Raw genomic sequence first — 26,204 nt, forward strand, 5'->3', positions numbered from 1 at the left:
TCCCCCTTTAGACCTGCACTGATGACTATAGAGGATGGGAAATGTGATGTGTCCGTTCAAGTGGCGTCAGAACTAATGGAGAAAATGTTCCTCAATATTCCAGCAGAGTGGCTGAACAAGGCTATAGGTAATGCACTATGAATTACAGTGGTACCTTGGATTACATATGCTTCAGGTTACAAACGCTTCAGGTTACAGACTCCACTAACCCAGAAATAGTACCTCGGGTTCAGAACTTTGCTTCAGGATGAGAACAGAAATCATGCTACGGCGGAAGCAGGAGGCCCCATTAGCTAAAGTGGTGCTTCAGGTTAAGAACAGTTTCAGGTTAAGAACGGACCTCCGGAACGAATTAAGTACTTAACCCGAGGTAACACTGTATTTGTGTAACTGAATAAAAAAAGCAGACAAAACTTAGTGGTTAAATGTTTGCGGCTATTCAACTTCTACCTATGTGAAGTGGGATTTCTCCCTAATGCCAGTCCTTGAAAAAAAATCCTCATTAAACTTAAACTGGGAGAGGTTTATTCAGGTGTTTCTCCGACAGAGACATACCAACTGTTCTGGGAACTTTTTCCACCCTGGGGGCAGAGGCCTGGTTTGCACGCTCCATTAAACCGTAGTTTGCTGCTCCTGGCTCTGCCATGTGTGGGGGGGAAACAAACCAGCCTGGCTTGTTGCAACATGCAAACACAGGTGTCATGGGTAGGTAAGTTGAGGGTTATGTGGTCTGGGAGGGTAAACTGGGCCATTGGGAACGTCACTCCGTTTTCTAAATATATTGCAGCCTGACAATCTTAGAGCTCTTATCTTGTGCTTATCCCCGTCTCAGGCCTCTTTCCTTTGCTTTTCACAATATCTTGGCAGGCAGATATTGGCTCTAGCATGAGAAAAAAATGGTATAAAACAACATTTGCCTTTTGCCCCTTTGCACCCCTGCTATCTTGTTTTACTTTGGCTTGCTTTTATAACAAAAGCACACAAACCAGCTTTGGCCTTGAGGTGTGGTCACAAATGAGGAAGGAGTAAAGCACTCACGAGCACCAAACCATAGTCCAAGCAATGGTTTGATGTTATGTGTTGACCAGGCTGTAGATTAGTTCGCTAAGTGAATTGTTAACTACAGTTTTGCATCTTCTGAATGCCATTGAACAGTGTATCAGCCCTTCTACTTTAGAGAACCACAGGAGAGAGGGGTGGTGCTTCTGTGAGTATTCTGCAGGCATCCACTGTGCCCCCTCATACAGTCATGGGGTTTCCTCAGTATTGACCAAGAATCCAATGTCACTCTTTTTGAACACTTATATTTTTAAATTTTAGATAGTTGTGAATGGATTACCCTGCTTTACGGAAAGTCACAAAATGCTTCATATTGTTCTAAAAGAAAGATTATTGGGGAGCCCTGTTAGGGCCTATTTTTCCTGTTCTTGTATGAGGAGGCTTGTCCAGGTTGAATAGCTTATCTTCAGTGTAAACTGGAAAGGTGTCGTGTGATAATAATGTTTGAACCATTCATTGTTTCTTGCAGTGCCTTCTTTAGAGACCACATACGGTATGATAGTAGCAGATCTGTGTCATTCGCTGCTCACAGACACACAAGCATCCTATATTTTGGAAATCAGGAGCCATTTTGTACTGGATGAAAATAGCTACCCTTTGGAGAAGACTTTCAATTTGCTGGATTTTCATCTTGATCTCTGAATATATATACTGAAATGAAATATTTATTTTTAATGATTTATAAAATATCCCAGGTTTTGTATTTTTATAGATACCCTTTGCATTATTTATGAGCAGCAATTATTTCTGTGCAAGTTCCTTCTGGTAATTATTATGAAACTAGCTTTTGTGACTAATATTGCTCTTGCCATTATTTTTCTTCTAGAAGCAAGATTAATTATTGGGGTATTTTGAAAACATCCAGTCAACATTTTAAATGTCTTACCTAAGAAACTACTTTTCCCTACTCCACCCTTCCATATGAACCCCAATTTTCTTACCATTTTTTACCATTGCACAGTGATATTTATAATAAAATTCACTTTTGAAAGTAGATGTGTACTTCAGAGTCTGATCTTTCTTTATTCCTCTGAAGAGCCTTTCATGGGCTTGCAGATTGTGACTTCAGCTATTTTTTAACAAATCAAATAAAACTGTTGACTAACACTTCTGCATTCATACCAGAAATCTCTCATTTCCTGGATTGAAGTTAAATGTCACTACAGAATTGCAGACGTGTTCCAAAGCAAACACTTGTTTCTATAGTAACATTCAGAGAAAGAAAGAAAACAATTTAAATTATATTTCATTTAATAGAAATCTAACCACCGCCACAAAAGCAGATCCATTTATTAGGCTTGTTCTTTGTGGGGCAGGGGATCAATGTCTAAACTACAGCCTTAAATTGCTTTAACAATCATTTCCTCTACCCAGCAAGCCTTAAATTGCTTTAACAATCATTTCCTCCCCCCCCCCCGGTGTATCCTTGAACCTCTAGTTGTTGTGAACTTTGGATGGTTTGTAGTGGCCCACCGACATTTCAGTCACATGAGAACAAATGCCCACAACTGAAGCAACAAGAAGTCAGCATGGGCTAAGCTAGAGACCTTTTCTCACACACTGAATGGCTCTGTCTCATGACTCCCTTGAGTGTGGGTTGTAACTTGAGGAAAAATGCAGAGCGAGATTCTGAGAAGCTTTATCACCACAATCAGAAGCAATTACTTGGCTGCCGTTAACCACTTGGCGTGCAATTTTTGCCATCTGAGTGGCTTCCCTGAATATACAAGGACTTTCCTTTAAACGTCTCTGATTGGATTCTTCCTATCCATCATGAGGCAGCTTTCAAAATGCTCAAAGGGGAGGGTGTGGGTCTCACAATTAATTGTGTTGCAACAGGCCAATGCTTAAGGGCAAACTCAGTCCTATGATAAGGAACCAGCAGAAAGCAGCCCTAAACTGACACCAACTCACTAAACAGAGTCTAGCATCTTACGAGAAGCAGACTACAGTTACCAGAATAACACATTGGTTCAAATTGTTTTTAATCACGTAAAATGTATTTTTATATATAATAAGAGAGAGACACCGGAAAGGGACAAGGGAAATGCATTGTTTCTAAGGTTTCACAGCACTTGTTTTAACATAATGCAAAACATTACAGACTAATAACCAAAGCATAACTGACCTCAAGACATGACCGGTGCTTCAAGCAAAAACCAAGTAACTGCTCTCGGCTTGCTTTAACAATAAGAACAGCACATAAATAAACTTGATTTTCACTTCCTTTGTAAGAATGTAAGAGCTCTGTTGAATCTGGCGAATGACCCATCTAGACCAGCATTCTGTTCTCACAATGGCCAACCCAGATGCCCAAAAGTAGGACCTGACCTGAGCACAACTCCCCACTTTCCACCTTTCATTCCCAGGAACTGGTATTCAGAGGCATTTTGCTGCCAACAGTAGAGGTCACATTCCCATATGGAGTCTGTAATTTTAAAAAAAAGTTTTATTCATTTTCTCTCTTTGTTTTTGTTAGTTCACTGTTTTAATCAACTATACACACACACACACACATATATGATGTGTTTCCCCCCAAAACCAGCTTGAAAACAAAGTGAAAAAATAAATTGTCTGGCTGCAATGTGCACACATCCCAAGTATGACTTTGGCAGATACAACTCAGAATTACAATGGAAACCAAGATTGAAGTCTGGTGTTTTCATGCTTCACATTAATTAACACTGCATCCTGCTTCAAAGGGAAGCCTGTTTCATTTCCTCATTTTCTGTTTTTCCTTCACTGAAGAATAATTTAATGATTAGAAAATATCACGAGCTGAACTCTCGAGTGAGTTACTGAAATTAAATTACCTTTTCTGATTTTTTAAAAAGTGGCTTGCGCACGACTTTAGGAGAACATAACAAATGGTCACAGCTTGAGGGGGGTTTTTTTCTGACCTAAACAGAAAGACTAGACTCAAACAGGAACTTTGGATAATGCTTCCCTTTTTTCTCCTTTTCACCATTTTGCATTAGCACAACACATGCACACAGCCTGGTGATTTAGCAAGCCTGCACTAGTATAATCCATGATCATGCTGCTTGTGACTGATGAAACAATCCTTTAGCCAACCTGAAGCAGAATCCATCTGAGACGGAACAGCGCAGAAACTTTGTCCACCTGCCTCAGACCAGTGAGATAATGGAAATGGCTCTAATAAATGAGGCCAGAGATTCCAAAACCAGAACGCTGCAGATGCGGTGCCTCCAACTAGCTTTCATAACATGCCTTCTGTGCTCAATTATATCCTTAATGCACTTACCTCCTAATACATTTGATTAATTGATATTGCTAAGGAAACTCTTAATGGCACAGTGCTTCCTAACCAAGGGTTTAAAATACAGGGATCAAGCCAGTAGAATCTTATGTTCTTGCCCTATTCTGCCTTGGTCAGATCTGGAGTACTGTGTCCATTTCTGGACACCACAATTTAAGAAGGATATTGACAAGCTGGGAATGTGTACAGAGGGGGGGGACCAAGATGATAAAGGGTCTGGAAACCAAGCCTTATGAGGAACGGATGAGGGAATTGGGTATGTTTAGCTTGGTAAAGGGGAAACTGAGAGGAGATAGGATAGCCATCTTCAAACATTTAAAGGGCTGTCACATAGGATGAAGTTTGTTTTCTCCTGTTCCAGAGGCTAGGATCTGAACCAACGGATTCAATTTACAAGGAAGGAGATTCTGACTAAGCATCAGGAAGAGCTTTCGGACAGTAACAGCTGTTCAACAGTGGCACAGACTTCCACAAGAGGTGGTGGACTCTCCTTCCTTGGAGGTTTTTAAGCAGAGGTTGGATAGTCATCTGTCATGCAGAATCTAGTTGAGATTCCTGCAGTGCAGGGGATTGGAGTAGATGACCCTCAGGGTCGCTTCCAACTCTGCAATTCTATGAAATTTCAGTGGTCTATGGTATATGTGGCCAACACTCTCACGCTGATTTGGGAGCTCTCCTAATTTTAAGGATCAAATTCCACTTTGCAACTGAGCAGATCTGAGGTGAAATCTGGCGCTTTTAGCAACGTTGTCAACTGTCTTGATAACTAGGTCACCCAACATCTGTGATGCTGAGAATACATCATGCTGAGACAGCACAGCAGAAAGCTCTTTGCTACAGGTATCCCTTGCAAGAGTGCTCACCACCTTTCAGGTGCTAAGAGACAGAGCATGCCACCTCTTCACCAACTCCTTGGGCTTACTGATCATTTCATTCCAGTGCTCCAGTTCCTTGCCCCTGGTGTACATGTAAGGCCCAACAACCACACGGCCCAGTGAAGTTTCTAAAACAGGAGGGAGAAAGGAGAAAAGTCATCAGATGCTATGCAAGAATAGTATGCAGGTAACCAGGGACGCGGGTGGCGCTGTGGGTTAAAGCCTCAGCGCCTAGGGCTTGCCGATCGAAAGGTCGGCGGTTCGAATCCCCGCGGCGGGATGCGCTCCCGCTGCTCGGTCCCAGCGCCTGCCAACCTAGCAGTTCGAAAGCACCCTCGGGTGCAAGTAGATAAATAGGGACCGCTTACCAGCGGGAAGGTAAACAGCGTTTCCGTGTGCGGCTCTGGCTCGCCAGAGCAGCGATGTCACGCTGGCCACGTGACCCGGAAGTGTCTTCGGACAGCGCTGGCCCCTGGCCTCTTGAGTGAGATGGGCGCACAACCCCAGAGTCTGGCAAGACTGGCCCGTACGGGCAGGGGTACCTTTACCTTTACCTTTAACCAGATGATAGTAGTGGAAAACAGCTCCTTACCTTCTGCCTCTGAATCCTGGAGCACAGACAGGCTCAGGCTTGCTGTATCCAGCTCCTGCTGGTCCACCTTGAAGCTGAAAGTCTCATTGTACAATGGATCCGAGGATGCAGGAACAACTGTGGTCTTTTTGCTTTTGATGAATTGATTATGCTTCATTAGTGACACTTTGACAAATACACCTGGAATGAGGGTAAACCACTTGATATAGGTTGGAAGCATTCAGAGGAACACAAATCCACAACCCGCAACCCCTTCCCCAAGTGTTGCACCTCAAGGAACTACAGTTTGGAATTCAACCTCCGTTATCTCAGTGGATGTCAGGCGGCAGAGGAGCCAACCCCCACAGCAGGTTGCCAGGAACGGATAAGACAAGGAAAAGTTCTTACCAACTGCTTTTTATTCAATATTCACAGAGAGAAGCTTGGAAATGCAGCCTCATGGAATAATGGCGTTGCCCCGAGTGAGTCTCCACCCCTTCCCTCTCTCCATGCGTCATCATTACGGGTGCTGAAAAGCGTTCTCTGCCTTTGAGCTCTCTGCTCTCCTGCTTTCAGTGCTCGCTGGGTTCTGGGAGAGGGGGCAGGTCTGGAATGCTTTCTAAAGACACTGTGTCCATCAGCTGGAGCTTCTTGCTCCTCTTCTCCCATTATTTCCCAGCTTTTCCCCTCATCTGCCTCTGAGCTGTGACCTCCCTCAAACCCCTGTTGTAATTCTGAAGTGTCTTCTTCTTCTCTGGAAGGGTCAGGCTGGGGAGGCAGTCTCCACCATTCCTCCTCTGCCCAGTACCTGACAGTGTTGATATCAGAAATATTCAGTCTTGGGTTTCCAAAACTTGGGTCTCCAGCTGTTTTTGGACTACAACTCCCATCACCCCTAGCCAGCAGGGTCAGTGGTCAGGGATGATGGGAACTATAGTCCAAAAACAGCTGGAGACCCAAGTAATGTGAAGTAATTAGGGTTAATTTCTCAAAACCCAATTAAGCCTTGTGTTTCTTACCGACAGCATGTCTTTCATTCTGGAGCTTCAAGCCCTTAGCTCTCAGGACTACCACCGTGAGACGGCCCAGATAGTCATTGTAGCTGAGAGAAAACTGGAGGTCACCATGTTCAGAAGGCAGCTTTGGGGTAGAGAAGAATATTGGTCAGCTGCACTGTAAAAACTGCACTTTATCAAGAATTTAGTATTAAGAAGCAAATCTTTTCCTCACTCCACTAAGTTTAAGAGCAGGGTTATTCTCCCATACCATGGATATTGACACCATATATTGTCTTTGTGAACTGTAGCTTACTGCTCACAGGATTCAATTCCCAGAACCTTTAACACAGTACAGTTCCCAGGATTCTTATAGGGAAACCGTGCACTTAAAGTGTATGTTGTGGATGTGAGCAGTGATGTGCAACAGTGCCCAATAGATATTAGAGATATCTTAGGAAAAGGCGAAGAGGTTTGCCATCCAGGCCTGCTCATTTACAAATGCAGAAGGAATATGTAGTGCTTGTCATTGGCACCAGGAGTTTGGTTCCTTTCCTCACCTCGCTTTTCCTGTTAAGGGGCAGGTTCATGCACAGACTGAGCACATGCAGAAAGGAAAAGTCTGATGCGCTCCCAGGAGGAAAGGGCATTAAGGATACTAGTTGATCTGGAACAGGTGGGAGGGGAACCTTTGGCCTTCCAGATGTTGCTGAACTTTTTCAACCACCCCTAGCCATGGGCCATGCTTGCTAAGACTAATGGGAATTGGAGTTGAGCAACATCTGGAGAGCCAAAAGTTGCCCACACCTGATCTGGAGCCATAGCTGTCAAGTGTCCCTTATTTGAAGGGACGGTCCGTTATTCCAGCGCCATGTCCCGCTGCTGTCCCTTATTGATGGATGTCCCTTAAATGTCCCTTAAATTTCAAAGGAAGCAGCTCCTCTTCCTCCCTCCCTGCCGGCCAGGGAGGAGGGAGGCTCCAACTGTGTTGCTTGGCTGTGTTGCTCACCCAATAAGAAGTCTAAGAACGACTGGGGGGTGGAGGTTGCATGCCTTGTGTGTGGATAGTTAATGCAAGCTGAGGGGTTTTTTGAATGCTGGACGCCATTTTGTTGCACGTGCTGCTGCAAACATTGCAGTGCAAAGCCAGGCCGGGGAGCCATCTTAAGTTGAGGCTGCATAGGCCTTGTGGTGCATGTGATTCAGATTCTATTCAGTTGAACCTCTGGTTACAAAGTTGGTTGGACAGTGTTCTCGAAGCTACCAGCATGAGTTTGACCAGATTGCAGGAGGACAGGAAGACTGGAGTGCCTGGAACAGGTGAGGCTGCAGGTCCCTTATTTTCAAGGCTGCTGGTCCCTTATTTTCAAATCTGTAAGTTGACAGCTATGTCTGGAGCTTTAAAAGAAAAGTCTGGGATTCTAGCCCCCACAGCCCCTGAGGACTCAACACTGAGGACTCATAACATCAGCTAGTGCAAATGGAGTCGCACCAGATCTGTATCAGCTTTGGATGGGCATCTGAATATTGCTCCAGAAAACTGACTGTGCACACAGCTCCCAATCCAGGAAGGAAATCTGTGCAGATATATTTCCCTTAGAGATTGTGTTTTTATTTCCCTCTGCTCCAAAACTGTACAATGTGCATTTATTCTAGCCTTTTCTCCCACTCTCTACTGCCATTTCAAATTTATTAAGGAACAATCTCTCCACTCATAATAGAGCTGTTCAACCTCAAAAGCACAAGAAAAAAAATATTTCTACTAGGATCTCTGACCTCCTGAATGCTTATTCTCAGGTTACTGCTTTCATTTATGGGGAGGGGGCTGCTCTCACTTTAATTCTGACTGATTAAATTTGCAGCACAGAAAGGGCTTAGTTACCATGTGAATTCATGTGAGGGCTGGTTATCTAGGGGTGAGCCAGGAAACAGTTCCATCCTGTTGACTTCGATGGAGCTGAACTTTGGGTGGGACCATAAAATGCTTATCATTTCTTGGCCAGATCATGCCAAATGACAATTGCAATATCTGCATTTTGAACTGTACCCTTAAGCTATACAAATCAGGCTATACAAGAATCACAAGGTGGCAATCTTAATTACATGGGAGAAAGTACCACTGAACTCAATGGGAAGTACATATGTGTAGGATTGCCCTGTGTTTTTACAGTTTCTTAGCTCATCCCATCTGACAGTTTAGTGTGTGCTGAGTTTTCTAGAACACCCCTATCTACACTCAAGGTAGGATAATGATTTAAGCTTTAATGAATCACCTACCTCAAGGGTATCAGCTTCCAGATCTCTCCAGACTATGACTTTGCCATCACCAGTAAAGGATTCATTTTTCAAAGGGAATATTACTTGGCCTAAGAGAATGTGTTTCTTCTGTTTGTCAACATGGTAGACACAAAACTTCAGTGTCCTTTGGTATAAGGCGCTACTGGAAATCTGGATAGTAGCAAACAGAACATTGCAAATGAGGTTAAACGGTCTCATTTCCCCCAGTAAATAATCTCCCAGTTGACCACTGCGAGAGAAGCGTGTGTGTAATGTATAGTTTGGATCTCAGTTATCAGGCGTATGGGAGGCAAGAATCTACAACATCACATCAAAACAGGAGCAGCGTAGGCTATTTTGCTGCCTGAGGCAAAGGACAAGATGGTGCATTCCCCATTCTGCGCACAAAATCAGACAAGACTGGTAGTTGCATTTTACTTCAGCACTGGTTGAAGGAACAGAGTCCTCCACCACACTGTAGGGCAGAAAGCTAGCTTGGGGTTGTAGGACAGACCACATGACACACAGTTCTAGCCATGCTCTGCCCCTCAGAATTTGCCACCCGAGGCAGTTGCCACACTTTGCCTCACGGGAGGGCCAGGCCTGCATCAATGTAATATTCCACTGACATGAAAGCTTACTTGGAAAATAAAATTCTCATCGAACTGGGGGTTGAGATTTTTGCGCTTGGCCTTAGACTGCAGATAGCGCCTCTCATCGGGCAGCAGGTAGATTTTCACCAAAGGGTTGCAGGAGCTAGAAGGAGACTGCAACTTCCGGGCTTTGATCAAGGAGACGAGGAGCCTTTCCGATTCTTGTTCGTATTCCACTGAGAACCAAAGCCGACCAATGTTACCCTCTGGGAAGTCTGTTTCGCTCTTGTCTTCAGGAAATCTGTACAGCTCTGGGTTGATGGCTCCGACAAGGTATGCGCCAGCTTCACAGAGAGGAAGAAACAAACCAGATCCTTTGAGTTAAGAAGATCAGATCTACAAAATGAAATGTTCCTGTACAAACCTGCACGTCTCTGCAAACTGTGAAACTACAGTGAATGTATTTTTATGTTGTTGTTATTATTATTATTATTATTATTATTATTATTATTATTATTATTACACGAGTAAGACTATGTGTTGACCTTTTGGCACAACGGTTTAGATTCAAACTGTAACAACACTAGGTTCATCTGGGGGGAAACTTGATGCCTTTTATGCATTATTCCTTCCACCAACAGTATACAGCCTCCACAACCTTTCACTGGTCCCACAACAGACCCCCATCTGTAGTTAAGACAAATTCCAATTCTGCTTCCAGATTTCTAACACTCTGTATTCCAGTTTACTCATTCAAATAGTATCAACCTACCTAAGGAATGGAAAGAAGATCGAGGCCCAGAGTCAGGGGTGACATAGAGGTCACTATCCTCCTGAATTTGTTCTCCATTTATCATATCAATCCAAGCTTGCCTGTGAAATTTTGGTGGGACGATGAAGGGGACGCTTTTCGTCCTGTAGAAAGGACAACTACCAGAGTCAGTCATATCAAGCTAGCAAAAAAGGTGTAAAATAAACTCATTGTTTGATTTAAATATGCGCTTAAATTCCTCCGCTGAAATCGGTAGACGATCTTGGTTTCAGATGGAACGTGACCATTGTTTTCTAGACATTTTCTACGGCTGCATTATCATTTATACACATGCACACATCTAGCGGAAATGGAAAGAATACGGTAAACAAATTAAATGTTTTTTTAAACAAAAAAAGAGTTCCTTGGTTTTAAGGAACTATTTTTTTTTATTAATAAGAAAAACAGTTAAGACAATAAGCAGTGCAACCCTTCTACCCTAAATCAGAATAATTTTTAAAGGGAGTGGGAGATGATCAGGTTTCCCCCCACATAAACAATACATTTCATTTAGAATTTGAACTCTGTCTATCTATCTATCTATCTATCTATCTATCTATCTATCTATCTATCATCTATCATCTTAGATCTTCAAGTGTTAGCTGTCGTGCGAAAACAGCACCCTCATAAAAAAGAGAATACTTGGAGAAAGTCTGATGTGTACAGAAGTATCAAAAGTATTTTGGGGGGGGGAACCTAAGAGGGGAAAAGACCCCACACCACACCAAGAAGAGCCCGATAAAGACTGACCATGCTCAGGACAGGATGCTAACTGACTGTTGGAAGGAAGAATGGAAAACTGAGGGGAGGGGGGAATGGAATGGAGGCATACCACACTGCAACAATCCACTTATTGTTACCTGAGTGATGCTGGAGCCAGAGGTGGGACTAATGTCCTGATCCACAGGCCCTAAGGAGGTCCTGTGTGAGTGAGGTGCAGGGATACCAAAGAAGGATGTCATAAAGGATGTCAACTCATAGCAGCCTTTATGAGCAACTCATAACAGCATTTACTTACATTTGAGATGCCTCATAAACTCTCATGGCAGTTTAGTTTCAAACAAAATATGTCTTTACATATCCCTATCTAGTCTTAATTCTATATAAAACATTTTGGTTAGTTTCTTGTTAATTTTGTGTTCACATTTTAAAAAAGATGTTTCTTGTATTAGTTTGTTTTTCTACTAGCAATAGTAGGAAACACATCCACGTGTTCTGTCAGTGTAGTATTTCCCCCCACCCCAAGCAGAGGAATTAGTCATTTAATAAATTACTCTCTGTCATCTTATATGGGCAAATGTGAAACACTGAGATACAACTTAGCACATTAAAAAGTGTATGTTGCTGTTTTATTGAAAGTAGGATTGTCATGCCAAGAGCAGTGGAATAATGTGTGCTATTGTGTGTGCTATTGTGTGTGCTATTGGGTTGTTGTTTTACATTTGTGGTTTTACATTTTGATTTATTCTGTGAACTGCCCTGAGACCTGCGGGTATAGGGTGGTATATAAAATAAACAAAACAAAACATGTTCAATTCCAGTTCTTTATTAGAAGAAGGAGTGCACTTACAGCACAGACTCAGGATAGACACCAAAGCAGCAAGAGGTTGTAATGACTTGCCCAAGAAAGCATCTATGCATCATTACCTTGCACAAAAACAGCCTATGTCAATTTGGCCAGAACCTCCTATCAGTTCACCTGCTGATGAGGGCATAGGTGGCATGTATCAAAATCTCACGACTAGCTCCCGTCCCTAGTCCAATCACCAAGCTTCCCAAATCCACAGATAAGCAGGGCATCAAAGCAAGCCAAAGCACATATCAAAGCAAGTGAATAAATAAATATATGTAAGCTCATTCTTTCAAATATTTCAAATATTCTTTCAAATATATGTAAGAATGAGCTTACATATATTTATTCACTTGCTTTGATATCAATTATGGTAGTTTCGGGGTTATCTTGACAGCCAAGATGGCGTTTGCAGGCCTTCCGGAACATTTTCATCATCATCATCATTTTCCATAGTGAAAACAATGTTCAAGGTGGCTTACAGAATGGCAAGATTTACATAATTACTAACTTAACAAAAGTCATAAACAATAAATAAAGCACATCAAAAGGTACACATTTTCACCATTTGGTTCTACACAACCAGTGGCAAAGATAATTGGTTCATAGGATCTATAAACAGTGGATCACTGGAATGGGTTAGCCACTGACAATCTGGGTCTCTTGTTGCATGTTCTGCCCCATGGTTTAGAATCTGATAACTGACAGCAGACGTAAAAATAAAGTACAGCGGTACCTCTGGTTACGAACACTTCAGGTTATGAGCTCCGCTAACCTGAAGTAGCTGCTCCTGGTTGCAAACTTTGCCCCAGGATGCAAACAGAAATCACACACCAGAAGGATAAGAATGGTTTCAGCTTAAGAACGGACCTCTGGAACAAATTAAGTTTGTAACCAGAGGTTCCACTGTAAAATAAAATACACTATTTACCTTGCAACATGTGGCTCCTGCAGACGAATTGGGGCCTGGACTGGGGAAGCGGGATTAGTAAGTTCTTCATAAGAAGCCTTGAAGTACACGTTCTTCCAAAAGAGGTATACTGCTATCCCAAGAAGGAGCAATAGAAGGATGCCTCCGACCACACCTCCAGCAACAGCAGCTACTTGTTCTGATTGAGCAAAACACACACACACACCAACACTTCAGTGAGCAAAAGATTTCAGATGTTCATTTTACAATGGAAGCTTACATTTAGAACATGGAACTTCCAGACTGTCACTATTTTCAGGTGGGATTCATTCACAAGCCAGGAGATTCAGGCTGCATAATTAAAGTTGGTTAACGTTTCTTGTGCGGTGAGAGTACCAAATTATGGTTTAATGTGAATGAGCAGCAGGCTGGTACATGGCAGTAGAGTCACAGGAATTGGGTCGTTCTCTTGTATGCAAGGCCCCAACCTCGGCTACAACAGTGTAGTAGCAGAATCAGTTCACCTTCCATGCGTAGCACAAATGTCTAGGTGGTTTAATGATGGACATCTACTTGCAGAGAGTTCCCATAAGGCACAGCCTGCCACACTAAAGGCTCAGTCCCTCACAAAAGCCAGCTGAACCTCAGGGCCATGGGGAGCCACCAGAAATGCCCTATCTGAAGATCTTGGTGATCAAGGAAGAGCATAAGAGAACTTTGTCATGTATACTTCCACCCAGAGATGCCAGCAGGGAGCATAGATTAATGTACAGTGGTACCTTGGGTTACATATGCTTCAGGTTACAGACTCCGCTAACCCAGAAATAGTGCTTCAGGTTAAGAACTTTGCTTTGGGATGAGAACAGAAATCGTGCTCCAGCGGCGCAGCAGCAGCAGCAGGAGGCCCCATTAGCTAAAGTGGTGCTTCAGGTTAAGAACAGTTTCAGGTTAAGTATGGACCTCTAGAACAAATTAAGTACTTAACCTGAGGTACCACTGTACAATAATAAGATACTGTTTAGGCCTCTCAATGGCTAAATTTCAAGTTTTACATAATATTTTTTTAGCCACTTGCAAATGAAGACACAAATTCACGTAAGATTTGCATACACTTTGTGCCACGTGCTGTGTCTTCTTTTCCAAGTGGAAGCGAGGGCCCAAACATAAATCAAGAGTCCACACAGCAGTAATAAGGTGTCTGGTAGACAGAATGAGCAGTGGAATAATCCCTCTGCCTGTACCATTAGCTACAATATCTGTGACAGTACAGCATAATACAGCCTGCCCTGTGTGCGCTTGAAGAGGTGCAGAACTTGACATTTACGCAAGTGTGACGTGACCAATTCTTTGCCCACAGCTTAATCATATCCTTAAACATATCTGACCCACCCATGTGGCTCAAGGCCAAGCTGCACTTTAATTCACGGTGGTGCAATTCCGGAGTAAATTTGCAGAGTCCAAGCAGAAGTGCTTAGGATTTACGCCACTGGCAATGAAAGCAGCATTTGGCTCAATGGTTTTTAAGAGCAAGTTTGCCCTATCTGATCCAAGAATGAGGCGTTATAAATCAGGAAGGCAGCTAGCACTAAAAAATGATGTGGGAACTTCTGTGCAGAGGGGGAAATGGGCATGACCTCTTTTAAAAACCCGCATGTTGTTGAGAAACAGGGCATTGTTTTGTTATTCACTGCATATTTCCCCAAGCAAAGTGACGTTCCAAGAGCATTGCTGCGTTTTCCTTCTGGATGGGAATTCTGCAGTATTTGGCAACATCCGTTTATTTGCAAATATGCGCACTGGGCATGGAGGAGGAGACAGGCAGCAGCAGCCTTCGGCAGAACATCAGTTTCCGGATGTTGTGGGACTACATTTCCCATCTGCCCCAGCAAGCACCACCAATCGTCAGGGATGATGGGAGTTGCAGTCCAACAACATCTGGAGGGCATCATAGCTCATCTGCTTTGCACGGAGAAGGTCCTAGGTTCAATTCCTGGAATATTCAAGGGGGCTGGAAACATGCCCTGTCTAAAACCCTGGAGAGCCTCTGCCAGGCAGTATGGACAGTTCTGAGCTCAATGAACCAATGGACTATGAAATATACTTGGAGTCAAGAGTGGATTTCATGCTCTTTATTCAGCTCATAGTGGTGAGGAGGAATGGAAGTTCCCCCACAATATCTGCTTTATATACATTATTTACACAATGGGCTGCACATGATTGGCTAATTCCAGGATTCTCCTGTAGGTCAATCAAGTTGTGGATTCACTTCCACCTGGAGCTGGATTGGGTGGCTCCTGCGGACCAATCATACTGCTGAATTGTTCTAGGACCAATCAGACTGCTGCATTTTGGATCCTATTGTTCTAGGACCAATCAGACTGCTGCATTTTGGATCCTATTCAACTCAGTACATAACAGACTTGGTATAGCTTCTCATGACCCTGTGAGAGTCCATTGCTATACCCCAAAGGAGAGTAAAAATATGCATGAGCTGGTATATAGTGTTTAGGATGTTGGACTTTGGTCAGGGGCCACAGTCCAAATCAACTATCAATTTCACTGGCTGAGCTTGGCCCGCTCACCGTCTAAGCTGATCGTTTTCTCTGGGCTACGCTTTCAGAATAAAGATTTGCTTGTGCCACACCAAACTTTTTATTGAATAGAAATACATTGCAGAACGAAAAGAAACAATTCATAGAAGTGCTTGATTTCTAAGAGGGGTCAGCAAACTTTTTCAGCAGGGGGCCGGTCCACTGTCCCTCATAACTGGTGGGGGGGGGTCGGACAATATTTTGAAAAAGATAATAATGAACGAATTCCTATGCCCCATAAATAACCCAGAGATGCATTTTAAATAAAAGCACACATTCTACTCATGTAAAAACACCAGGCAGGCCCCACAAATAACCCAGAGATGAATTTTAAATACTGTAAAAGGACTCATTCTAGTCATGTAAAAACACGCTGATTCCTGGACCGTCCGCAGGCTGGATTTAGAAGGTGATTGGGCTGGATCTGGGCCCCAGGCCTTAGTTTGCCTACCCATGATTTATAACATAGCACACAACTGCTTTATAATATGATCACGGGACATTTGGAAAGTATGAAACAATGCAGCTACATAAGAACATGACTCTTTCCTAAAATATAATATTGATTGTCCTGGAATCTTCTTGCCACACTTGCCATTCTCTCCTGCCACACTGTTTGAGAACCACTGGTCTAAGCCTGCCTAACAGAAGGACCGTGTGCCAGGCCAGGCCAGGCCTGCCTTTCCATTCCTTTCCCCTGCCCCTAAGTCACAGCACTGGCAATTACCAGTCTTGCAATGGTATCATCTGCGAAAATAATAATAATTCTGCACCTGCCCTTCCTGCTCCACTAAACCACAGATCACAAATCCTCCGAAACCAACTACAAAAGTCAGAAGTGTGCATACTGATTGACCGAACAACCAAAGCCAATGCTTCCACTTCTTGTAATAACCCTCATATCTGGGTTTCAAATCATATCTGGGTTTTCAGGCCCCTGGCATGTCCTGTTTAAATGTTTGGATTTTAAAAAAATGTGCTTTATTTGGTGCCAATTTCTCCTCCAGCATTGCTCCAGCCAAGGGAGGGGAAGTAGCTTTGTACCTGTCACAAGGCAACCAACCAATCAGAAGTCTTCATAGATGGGGGAGCATAGGCAAATCTGTCTACAACTGTCTTATACTGTCCACGGGAAGAATGTGTTCCTCCTAAATCTCAGAGGAAGGCTGAATCCCTGACCAAGGCTCATGCCTCAAGCAATGCTCACCTGCACGACCATTCTGTCAAAAACCACTTTTCAACTCCAAACTGCCACTTTATCCTTTCACATCCTGCTGGATTCTAGCTTCAATGCCATCTTGCATGGGAGATGTTTCCTGGCGGATAGCAGTTTTCAACCTTAATGAGCTGTTAAGAACAATGGGCTGTTTTCCAGATATTGAGAAAACATCATTAAGCACCAGCAAGCAATTCACTTAAATAAAATATGATCACTTAATAGCTGTTCATAACATCTCGCTTCGTGATCCAGGATGCTAGCTGTTCGAAAAGTTTTAATGGTTAATGGTGGGCATCCAGCGGCAGGGCATGTCAAAGGGACTTCTTCCGTTCCCGCTGCTCTCCTCTTCCTCTATACAAATGGACACAATAATTGGGAATGCTCAACAGCTTTTATCAGGCATTAGGTGTTAAAGCACACTTTAAATACCCCAGTCCATGCCAGGGAACCCACTCAAAAGCTCTCCTGCAAATAGTAAGTGCAGTCCTTTCTTCACTTGTTCAGGCATGGCCATCCCTTTTCTAGCAGCTCTGACTCAGCCGTTTTCTCAGGGAGGCACGAAGAAGGTGGAAAGCCTCTTGATGTTCCCTTCCTGGACCGTCCCAGGCTTGCAGGTAAGCAAACGTTTAGGTAAAGGGGTTGAGATCTGCTTCCCTGTTTGTCCTTACCCCCTTCATGGGCTCAGGATGCCTCTTTCCTTCACACAAAGGCTTGATGTCACTAGCCATCCAGGTTCCTCCTCCAGGAGTCCTCTCCATCCATCTCTGGCTTGAGAGGAGCTCCAACTTGCCCCTCTCTTGCCACCTCTTTTCCCTTCATCAAGAGATCGTTTTATCAAAGGATGCAAGACGTTTTAATGCCAATTTGTGCAGCTGCATCTTACTCTACCGGAGTCTCTGCCAGCAATCCAGCGGAAGCCAGAGCTGATTTTGAATCCGAGTAGGTAGGAAATGTAAGGTATAGAGGGGTGGTCCCTAGTGGTCCTTCACACTTGATTTAGGCTAAAACCCTATACCCGCTTTCCTGGTAATAAATCCCCTTGAACATGATGTTGGCTACGTCTGTGTTGACATATATAGGGTTGTACTGTTAGCATGTAGTGTGTTACTTCATAGAATTGTAGAGTTGGAAGGGACCCCTAGGGTCATCCACCCCCCTGCAATGCAGGAATTTCAACACATGGTCCCTCATCCAATCTGCAGCCATACCAGACCCTGCTTAGCTTTGCAAAGGTGCTAGCAGTTTTAGGGATGAATTTGCACACATACTGTATTTCTGTTTCTGCTCCGTTCCAGGCAATAGTTAGGTAATACGTGTTGTTGTTGTTTTAATTTAAAAGGGTCCATTTTGTTCACACAGTTTCTTGCCCTGCGGCAATACCCTTTCCATGGACTTTGGGATGATCCACACCACAATTTTATATCTATTGTGTATTCATTTATCTGCTTTGGCCTCTCATCCCAAACTCCTGTAAGCTGAAGTCTGCATATTCTCAAGCTCATTGACAATTTGCTGCCTCGTCATGACATCTGAAATCAGCTGCCTGAGCAACCATCTCACTCTGCCTAACAGTATGGCCGGCTCTGCTTTGAAGCCGTTGTTAACGGGCTAGAAGACAAGGACGTTTTAAAGCATATCTTTAACTTAACAAACAAATCATTGTCTTGAAATGAGTGAAACATGGGTTCCCTACAGAATGAAGGGTGGGATCCTGCAGAGTTCCCCCACCCAAAAACGATTTTCTTCCCACTTCCCCATCCTCAAGAATAGCATCTCTAGCCTCAACAAGCCTCTGGCTGGCAAGGAGACCCTCCTCTCCTCCTCTTTGGGCTCAGGGGAGGGGGTCTCCTTGTGAGCCACTAGGACTCTCCAGGGTGCTCCCCATTATAAGTAATTTCGTGTATGCTCCCAGGGGCCCAGAACGGAACCCCCATGTAAATCAGGAGTCACTTATACTAGTAGTGTAAAGGTCTATTTGAGGTGAGTTCTGGCACCTTTTCTTCTAGGAAAAAAAGCACTGCCAGCACATGATGCAAGGGGGAGAAACAGGTAGCATTGAAAACTACAACAGCTGCACAGGCTTTATTTGTTCTACGTTATCAAAGGGGTGTTTTAGTCCACCCTTCAGGCATGTTCCCAGGACAGTGTACGTAAAAGCACTGCAAGAATTCAAATACAGATGCAACATCCTGATAGACAAAAATGACAGCAAAGGTTCTGGGATTCTCTCCTTCTAACCCAAGGGTAGGTGACCCGTGGCTTTCCAGAAGGCATTACACCACAGTTCTTATCATCCCTGCCCATTGGCCACGATGACTGAGGCTGATGGGGACTGGAGTCCAACAAATATCTGCAAAGCTAGCCCTGTTCTAATCTAAGGTTTCTTGAAATAGGATGCTCCAGACCCTAGACAGGTGAAGCGGGTGGGTTTGGAATGTATCTGTCGAAGCTGCTCTGAAATACTGTGGCTGTAACAGCTGGGTTACAAAATTCCAAAGCACAAAGCCCAGTGGTCCATTGCCTCTATCTCCAGTAGGTGTAGAGAAGCAGGAATTTCAGCAGGTTCAGCTTGTCATGTTTTTTTTTTTGGGGGGGACAGTGGCATAGCGTGGGTTGTCAGCACCCGGGGCAAGGCAAGTAATTTGCACCCCCTAACCCGTGGATTTGCGCCCCCTAACCCTAACCCCCAGATGTTGCGCCCGGTGCGGCCGCCCCCCCCTGCACCCCCCACGCTACACCAGTGGGGGGGGGAGCTACTTCTGATCAGTTTCTTGCTTCTGCATACCTCTCCGTGATACAGGAACTCTCACCTCCCTTGCAAGTTGCGCCTGGCCACAAGATGAAAAGTGCATGGTGTGCAACTTTTAGTATTCGTTATTGCGACGGTTTTCTGCCAAAGAGCTCTCAAAGCATCTGACAACCATGAAGTGCCTACTTTAATGAAACAATATCATACCATATTAAAGCAGATTGGCAGCTTAATCGTTGCACAGGGAGATTAAACCTGGCTGCTGGCATTCCACCAGGGAGACATCGGCACCTCCAAAGAGGTTGTCTTGGCTGAAATTCCAGGCATTTCCTAAGCACAGGCAAATACAGATCTCACCTGCTCCCCCTACAACACCTCTTTCAACAGCATTGCCCAAGCCAGTGACACTTTCAAAGACAGGAGCTTCATGACTCCAAATGAAGGAACCTTGTGGTCCCTTACAGCTCCAAAATTCTATGAAAGTTGCACTGCGCTCTCCTCTTCCTTCACCCCCTTCTCCAGTCGCAAAATTGCCCCAGCTGTGCACCACAGCTCCATGTGCCGCTACTTACCAGACATGGGTCCTAGGAATACAGAAGCGATACTTTCTCTCTCACGGATGTTCCAGCTGTGCAGCCCAGAGCTTCATCATTCCCATCTACCCAACAGAGCTTTCAACTCTCGGAGTCCTTTCTTCCTAGCAGCTGTTCTTTTCTCCCTCTTCTCTGGGGCAGTTGCATCTGGGCTGGGGCTGGCAGTAGCAGCAAATAAAAAAATAAATAAAAGCCCAAGCAAACCCCCAACGTCTCTCCTTCCCTGACAGCCTCAGGTGCCAGCTGATAACTTTTTCCCACATGGATCTGGATCACCTGAGATTAGAAGGAGGGAGGCAGCAAGGACTGGCTGCACTGCACAGCTCCTTACTTCTCCTCCTAGTCTCCCTGTGGATGTTGAATAAATAAACAGCTCCTCCTCCTGGTCACCAAGTTGCTCCTTGAGATTTCAAAGGCTGCTGAGACCTGGCAAGTCTAAGGAATCTAAGAGAGGGACAATGTAAGTGGGCCCTGCCAGCAGCCACCCCTTCCTTCCTGGAAAGCACAGGGTTGGCATCCTCAGAGCATCCTGACAAAAAACATTGGCATGGAGGGGACAACTGCCAGAAGCGTAACTTGCCTTGCCTTGTATTTTGAAACAAAGCCTCTGAGGCCCTTTTGGGATATGCTGTTTGGTTTTTCTCAAGTAAGTGGAAAAATAAGAGATTCTTTGATGGTTTGACGTAACCTTGATCCAGGCTAAGCGGAATGGAAGCAGGATTTCCTCCCATGCCCTTTCTCCATAGTAAAGGAGCCCTGGACAGTTAAGTCCAGTCAAAGACGACTATGGGGTTGCGGTGCTCATCTCACTTTCAGGCCGAGGGAGCCAGCGTTTATCTGCAGACAGCTTTCCGGGTTATGTGGCCAGCAACAGGACACCGTGACGGAAACCAGAGCGCATGGAAACACTGTTTACCTTCCCACGGCAGCTGTTCCTATTTATCTACTTGCACTTTTTGGTGCGCTTTTGAACTGCTAGGTTGGCAGGAGCTGGGACAGAGGAATGGGAGCTCACCCCATCGTGGGGATTCAAACCGCCAACCTTCTGATCTGACTCCACCATCTTCAACATGCAGAAGCCAATCGCATCCGCTGATGAAAGGACATCTTCCACTGCACCATAGCAGTTATGTTCTACATCTACTGGTGGAGGCAGTGTACTTTTGAATGCCAGTTCCTGGGAACTGAAATTGGAGAGAGAGCACTGTTGCAATCAAGTCCTGTCTGCAGCCTTCTTGTTACCTACTATAAGAACAGGATACTGGACTAGATGGGTCTTTGGCTAGACCCAGCTGGGTTTTCCTAAGGGCAGCAGGTCATATACGCCACACCAGGGGCTATGTTGCTCCCCTCCAATATTTCAAACAATCAAGGAATGGTGGAGGCCAAGTGTGGAGCTGAGTGTGGCTTGGCTTCCATGGCTGGCTCCAGCTGCTGTTAACCCTATAAATCGGCAGCTGGTGGCGCTTGGGCCAAACCGTGCTCTCCACTGCCAACCTTTGAGGCAAAAGAGATGTGTGGCCAATGAGAAGCACCTGCTCCAAAAGGAGTTGGGCGGAAGTTGTCGCCTTGGCCTGCTGCTGCCCCCACTCCCTTCTCAAAGTGGCCCTCCAGTAAAACAGCTTGCTGACTAGGGCCACGGAAGAGCAATTCGTCTGAGTCTTTTACATCAGGCATCCACAGCGGAAAATCCGGCGTTGGGAGAGCCTCGTAAAGTTTTAAAGCTTGACAGTCATCTCCTTACAGTGGCATTTGTACAGAAGACGTACCAACAGCACCGCCTCGTGTCGTTCTGAAATATTGCACCCACCCAAAAATGAGGGTTAAAACAAGGAAACAAACAAATACGGAGCAGGCAGTTTTTCCTATGCCAGATCCTAACAAATAGCCAGCTAGAAATCTGCATCAGGATATTGCTACTGTCAATAAAACAATTATTTAAGAAAAGGCATTCTTGAAACACTGGGCTGAACAATTGTTTTGTGAGCTTCTTCCAGGCTCAGTCTGTGCCTGGGACCTTTCCCTGCCTATTCCCTTGATGGTTGCCTCAGTTGCCTCCTCTGCTTGCATATATGTTCCTGTTCTTCCAAAATTGCTGTGAACTTGGAGAATCTGTGATGGGAGCAAGAACAGAGACTCCCTGGTTAAAAAGGAAGGAGGCAGCAAAGGAAACAGAGAGAGAGAGAGAGAGTGAGTTGGTGGTGGGGAGTTTATCTTTTAAATGTTGCTAGACTACAATTTATTATTGCATTTATGGTTCACCTTTTTATTCCAGGAGCTCAAGGTGAGGTAGGTGTAGGGAGAGTGACAGAGAGAGAGCAGAAGAGAAAGACTGGCCCAAAGTCATGCAGTAAGCTTTGTAACTGAACAGGGATTTGAGCTCTGGTCTCCCTGGCCCTAGTACAACCCTCTAACCACCAGACCAAACTGGCTCTTCAGTGCCATGTCAACCCTGACCACTGGCCAGCTGGAGAGTGCTTGGTGCTGTACGAATGTGGAAAATGTCCTCATCAGGTTGCATGGTGAGAGGAGAGTGCAGTCACAGTGAGCCACAAAGGGCCACTGACATAAATCATCTATCTTAAACAATAATAAGGTATTTATTAATGAAATTGCCTTGTTTCCAGAAATAACTTTAAAAAGAAATACAAATAAACCTAAGGTTGTCAAATAATGGACAAATTCTGAGTTGCTTTAGTAGGTGGAATCTAGGTCATGATGGTTTGTAATGGCCCAATTGAATTTTAGTCCATATGTGTTCAGTTTCCTTTTCATCAGAGATAAGATGAGATGTCTACTCCTTAACACAATAACTTTCATTTTTATTCTTCTTCCACCCATGCGAAAGAATTTCAGTTCTCAGCTGAGGGACGTTGCTTACAAAAGGAGAACAGAGACATGTTTTAAAAAATAATAATCATGTATTAATCTCTGTTATGATTGTAAGGGGAGGTTATATAAAACTGATAGATTAAAGCAAGATTTGCTTGCATAAATGCAGTGAACTGCGCTTCAATCTGCCACAGAGGCAACCCTGCAGATTATCACAGGCCAGGGTCAGCTTGCAGTCCCAGATCACATTGTAATGCTACCCTATCCATGAAACATTGTTACCTCTAAATGACTGACCAGCAAATGTATAGGCACACTGACGGTTGTGGCATAATACCATCCTGGAACTGGTATTATTGGGGATACAGGCAGGTTATGCTTCTAAATATTTAGCATAACCTTAGCGTAAGTTCTTAAACTTAACAAGAACTTATAATAAGACTAAACCTTAACACTATAGCATACAGAACAGAACACCACACCAGAACAAAGAGTTAGAAAGAGAAAGTGTGAAACCCAGGCTCCTCCTGGCCTGACTATTATAGTCAACATGATCTTGACACAAAGTATAACAGAACCAGTTTAAACCAGCTGTACTCAGCTTCCCAGAAGGAATAACCCAAACAAGAGCCTTCTGCTTGCTTCTTTCACATAGAAAGAAACCAGAACCCTCTTGAACTAAGCAGAACAGGCAAGACCTCTACACACCAAATCAATACTTTCTGTACTAAGAAATGCAAACTGACAATTTCGTCTCTGTCTGACCCTTGGAACTTTCTCCAGGCCATTACTCCTCTCCCCAGGCCACAGATAGGAAAGGCACAGAAGGGCATATTCAGCTCCTGGGGCCTGAGGTTTCTCACCCCTGCTGCATAGAGAGGTGTGGTTAATTGAAGTGATGTATATTGAATAAATCTCCAATGAGCCACAAAGGAAATCTTAAGAAAATCAGCCCTGAGTGCTCACTGGAAGGACAGATCCTGAAGCTGAGACTCCAATACTTTGGCCACCTCATGAGAAGAGAAGACTCCCTGGAAAAGACCCTGATGTTGGGAAAGATGGAGGGCACAAGGAGAAGGGGACGACAGAGGATGAGATGGTTGGATAGTGTTCTCAAAGCTACCAACATGAGCTTGACCAAACTGCGGAAGGCAGTGGAAGACAGGAGTGCCTGGCGTGCTCTGGTCCATGGGGTCACGAAGAGTCGGACACGACTAAATGACTAAACAACAACAAAGCCACAAAACTCACTGGAAAATATTGTTGTCAGCCTTTCTCTCTTGACTGACCTACCTCCCAGGGTTGTTGTGGGACTAAGATGGGTGACATGTTCATTCCTCCGCTCTTCAAAGACAGGCATTGTTCATTGTAAATAAATAAAGACACACATTAAGTGAATATATTTTTTTAAAAGAACTAATCTTAATTGCTCATCAAGAAAATATAGTGTACGAACACATCCCATTGAAATCAATGGGACTTAAGGTTTCAGTTAAATAAATTGATTCCAAGATTAAAATTCCTGAAATGTAAGGATCTACAATAGCCCTCAAATGTTGCTTTGGGCACCTCGTTGCACAAATTTTGCACCTGTACTAGAGAAAAAAAGGCAATTTACTTGTGGTAAGATTCTGCAAAAATTGAAGGTGGGTATTATGGTACCTATTTATTTATTATGATTAAATATAAAGGTATAATGAGGCAAATAAATGTTGGACTTAAATTGGTTCCTATGAAAAACAGGCATGTACACAGATCTACCTCAATATCGTAGCAGGAGTAAAGCTGAAATTAACCTGTTCCTCTGTGCCATGGTCCCAGTGGAAATTCCTCTCCAGAACCTACTGTTTGTCTTGCTATTTGCGCTGATTACAGTGGTACCCCGGGTTACATACGCTTCAGGTTACATACACTTCAGGTTACAGACTCTGCTAACCCAGAAATAGTACCTCGGGTTAAGAACTTTGCTTCAGGATGAGAACAGAAATTGTGCTCCGGCGGCGCGGCAGCTGCAGGAGGCCCTATTAGCTAAAGTGGTGCTTCAGGTTAAGAACAGTTTCAGGTTAAGAACAGACCTCCAAAACGAATTAAGTACTTAACCCAAGGTGCCACTGTATTCTTCCTCCCTTCTGGAGGAATTAGCAGTTTCCAGGGGGCCATAACATGTGTGTGTGTGTGTTAATTCCCTGCTCCTCCCTATGCACTGCACTCCCCAAAATGCTAGGTTGTTGTTGTTTTTTTTTAAAAAAGATATGTAATTGCAATTGCACTTTTAATGCATAGTTTGGTCCTGATTCACAATGAAACCCTATTGCTCCCCCCCCCTTGTGAGCCTTTTTTTTGTGACTAAGTCTGGCTGGATTGTGCTCTGCATATCCACGGGGTGGCAGTGCTGTGCTAATCATCTACAACAATGTTGTTGTGGGTTTTTTTTTACAACTACTGTATTTGTTTTGCTATTATTATTTAGCACAATGTGCTTTTATTTTTTAAAAAAAATCACCAGCTTCATCCTCACAGTGTCTCTGGGAGTTAGTGAATGAGTAGTCCCATTTTACACGTGGCAGACTTGACCTTGGAAGAGAATGACTCAGTTACATGGAATAACATTCGAATCTGATCTGATGCAGCGTGTGTGACCCTTTGTGTCCAGATAGCAGCCTGGTTTTTGTCCAGGAGCACTAACACAGATGCAGCATATGGATTCATGGCTGCCAAGTTGCAACCTCCAATTCCCTCTGTACCTTTCAGCCTCTTACTGAATCAGAAGATGGGGCAGCTACAGTTTTTATGCATCTCCTCTCCCCACCCCCAATAATTTTGTCTCTCTTCTCTGGTGTGACCTGGCAACCTTAAGGCACCAACTAGCACAGGATTTCTGTTCAACTGAACCTGCCTTGTACAGAATGAGACCAATAGTTCATGTAGCTCAGTATTACCTCCACCACCTGGCTGGGGGCAGGAGTATTTTACAGCCTAACAGTAAGAGCTGTTTGACAGTTGAACAGACTCCCTCAGAAGGTGATGAATACTCCTTCCTTGCAGGTTTTTAAGCAGAGGTTGTGATGGTCATCGGTTGTTATGTACTGAGTTGAATAGGATCCAACATGCAGCAGTCTGATTGGTCCTAGAACAATAGGATCCAAAATGCAACAGTCTGATTGGTCCTAGAACAATCGGATTCAGAATGCAGCAGTCTGATTGGTCCTAGAAAAATAGGATCCAAAATGCAGCAGTCTGATTGGTCCTAGAACAATCGGATTCAGAATCCAGCAGTCT

The 26,204-nt window shown here is 44.1% G+C and overlaps 2 protein-coding genes across 14 annotated transcripts in view; one reads left to right on the forward strand and one right to left on the reverse strand.

Annotated features, from left to right (window-relative positions):
• Positions 1 to 2,053, forward strand: part of SHLD2 (shieldin complex subunit 2) — a 30,893-nt gene extending 28,840 nt beyond the window's left edge. For all 11 annotated transcript variants that reach the window (XM_081913584.1, XM_081913586.1, XM_081913582.1 and 8 more), the window contains 2 exons: positions 12 to 127; positions 1,529 to 2,053. In XM_081913584.1, the coding sequence (XP_081769710.1) occupies positions 12 to 127; positions 1,529 to 1,701 (289 nt within the window). In that variant the 3' untranslated portion in view covers positions 1,702 to 2,053. The remainder of the gene's footprint in view (positions 1 to 11; positions 128 to 1,528) is intronic.
• Positions 2,054 to 3,027: 974 nt separating this feature from the next.
• Positions 3,028 to 20,519, reverse strand: LOC309371039 (synaptotagmin-15-like). Of its 3 annotated transcripts, XM_081913411.1 has the most exons (12): positions 20,425 to 20,519; positions 20,073 to 20,251; positions 17,420 to 17,564; positions 16,967 to 17,102; positions 12,963 to 13,140; positions 10,423 to 10,565; positions 9,699 to 9,994; positions 9,058 to 9,228; positions 6,805 to 6,925; positions 5,807 to 5,986; positions 5,203 to 5,342; positions 3,028 to 3,487 (listed from the first exon to the last, which is right to left on the reverse strand). In XM_081913411.1, the coding sequence occupies exons 3-11, from the start codon at positions 17,507 to 17,509 to the stop codon at positions 5,209 to 5,211; spliced, it is 1,449 nt and encodes a 482-aa protein (XP_081769537.1). In that variant the 5' UTR covers positions 17,510 to 17,564; positions 20,073 to 20,251; positions 20,425 to 20,519; the 3' UTR covers positions 3,028 to 3,487; positions 5,203 to 5,208. The 3 variants fall into 3 exon arrangements, with proteins under 3 accessions (XP_081769537.1, XP_081769538.1, XP_081769539.1); XM_081913412.1 differs by lacking the exons at positions 16,967 to 17,102; positions 17,420 to 17,564; positions 20,425 to 20,519 and having other exon boundaries at positions 20,073 to 20,418; XM_081913413.1 differs by lacking the exons at positions 12,963 to 13,140; positions 16,967 to 17,102; positions 17,420 to 17,564; positions 20,425 to 20,519 and having other exon boundaries at positions 20,073 to 20,418.
• Between the last annotated feature and the right edge of the window lie 5,685 nt (positions 20,520 to 26,204).

Source organism: Podarcis melisellensis (genome assembly GCF_964234715.1).
Source record: "Podarcis melisellensis genome assembly, chromosome: 5".
Lineage (NCBI taxonomy): Eukaryota > Metazoa > Chordata > Lepidosauria > Squamata > Lacertidae > Podarcis > Podarcis melisellensis.

Coding starts and splice junctions, on each gene's coding strand:
- LOC309371039 (XM_081913411.1), bottom strand. CDS start 17,509: ATGGAGAGGACTCCTGGAGGAGGAACCTGGATGGCTAGTGACATCAAG. Junction 17,103..17,419: donor ATCCTGAGCCCATGAAGGGG/GTAAGGACAAAC, acceptor CCATTTGTATAG/AGGAAGAGGAGAGCAGCGGG. Junction 13,141..16,966: donor ATGTTATGAACAGCTATTAA/GTGATCATATTT, acceptor TTGCTCAATCAG/AACAAGTAGCTGCTGTTGCT.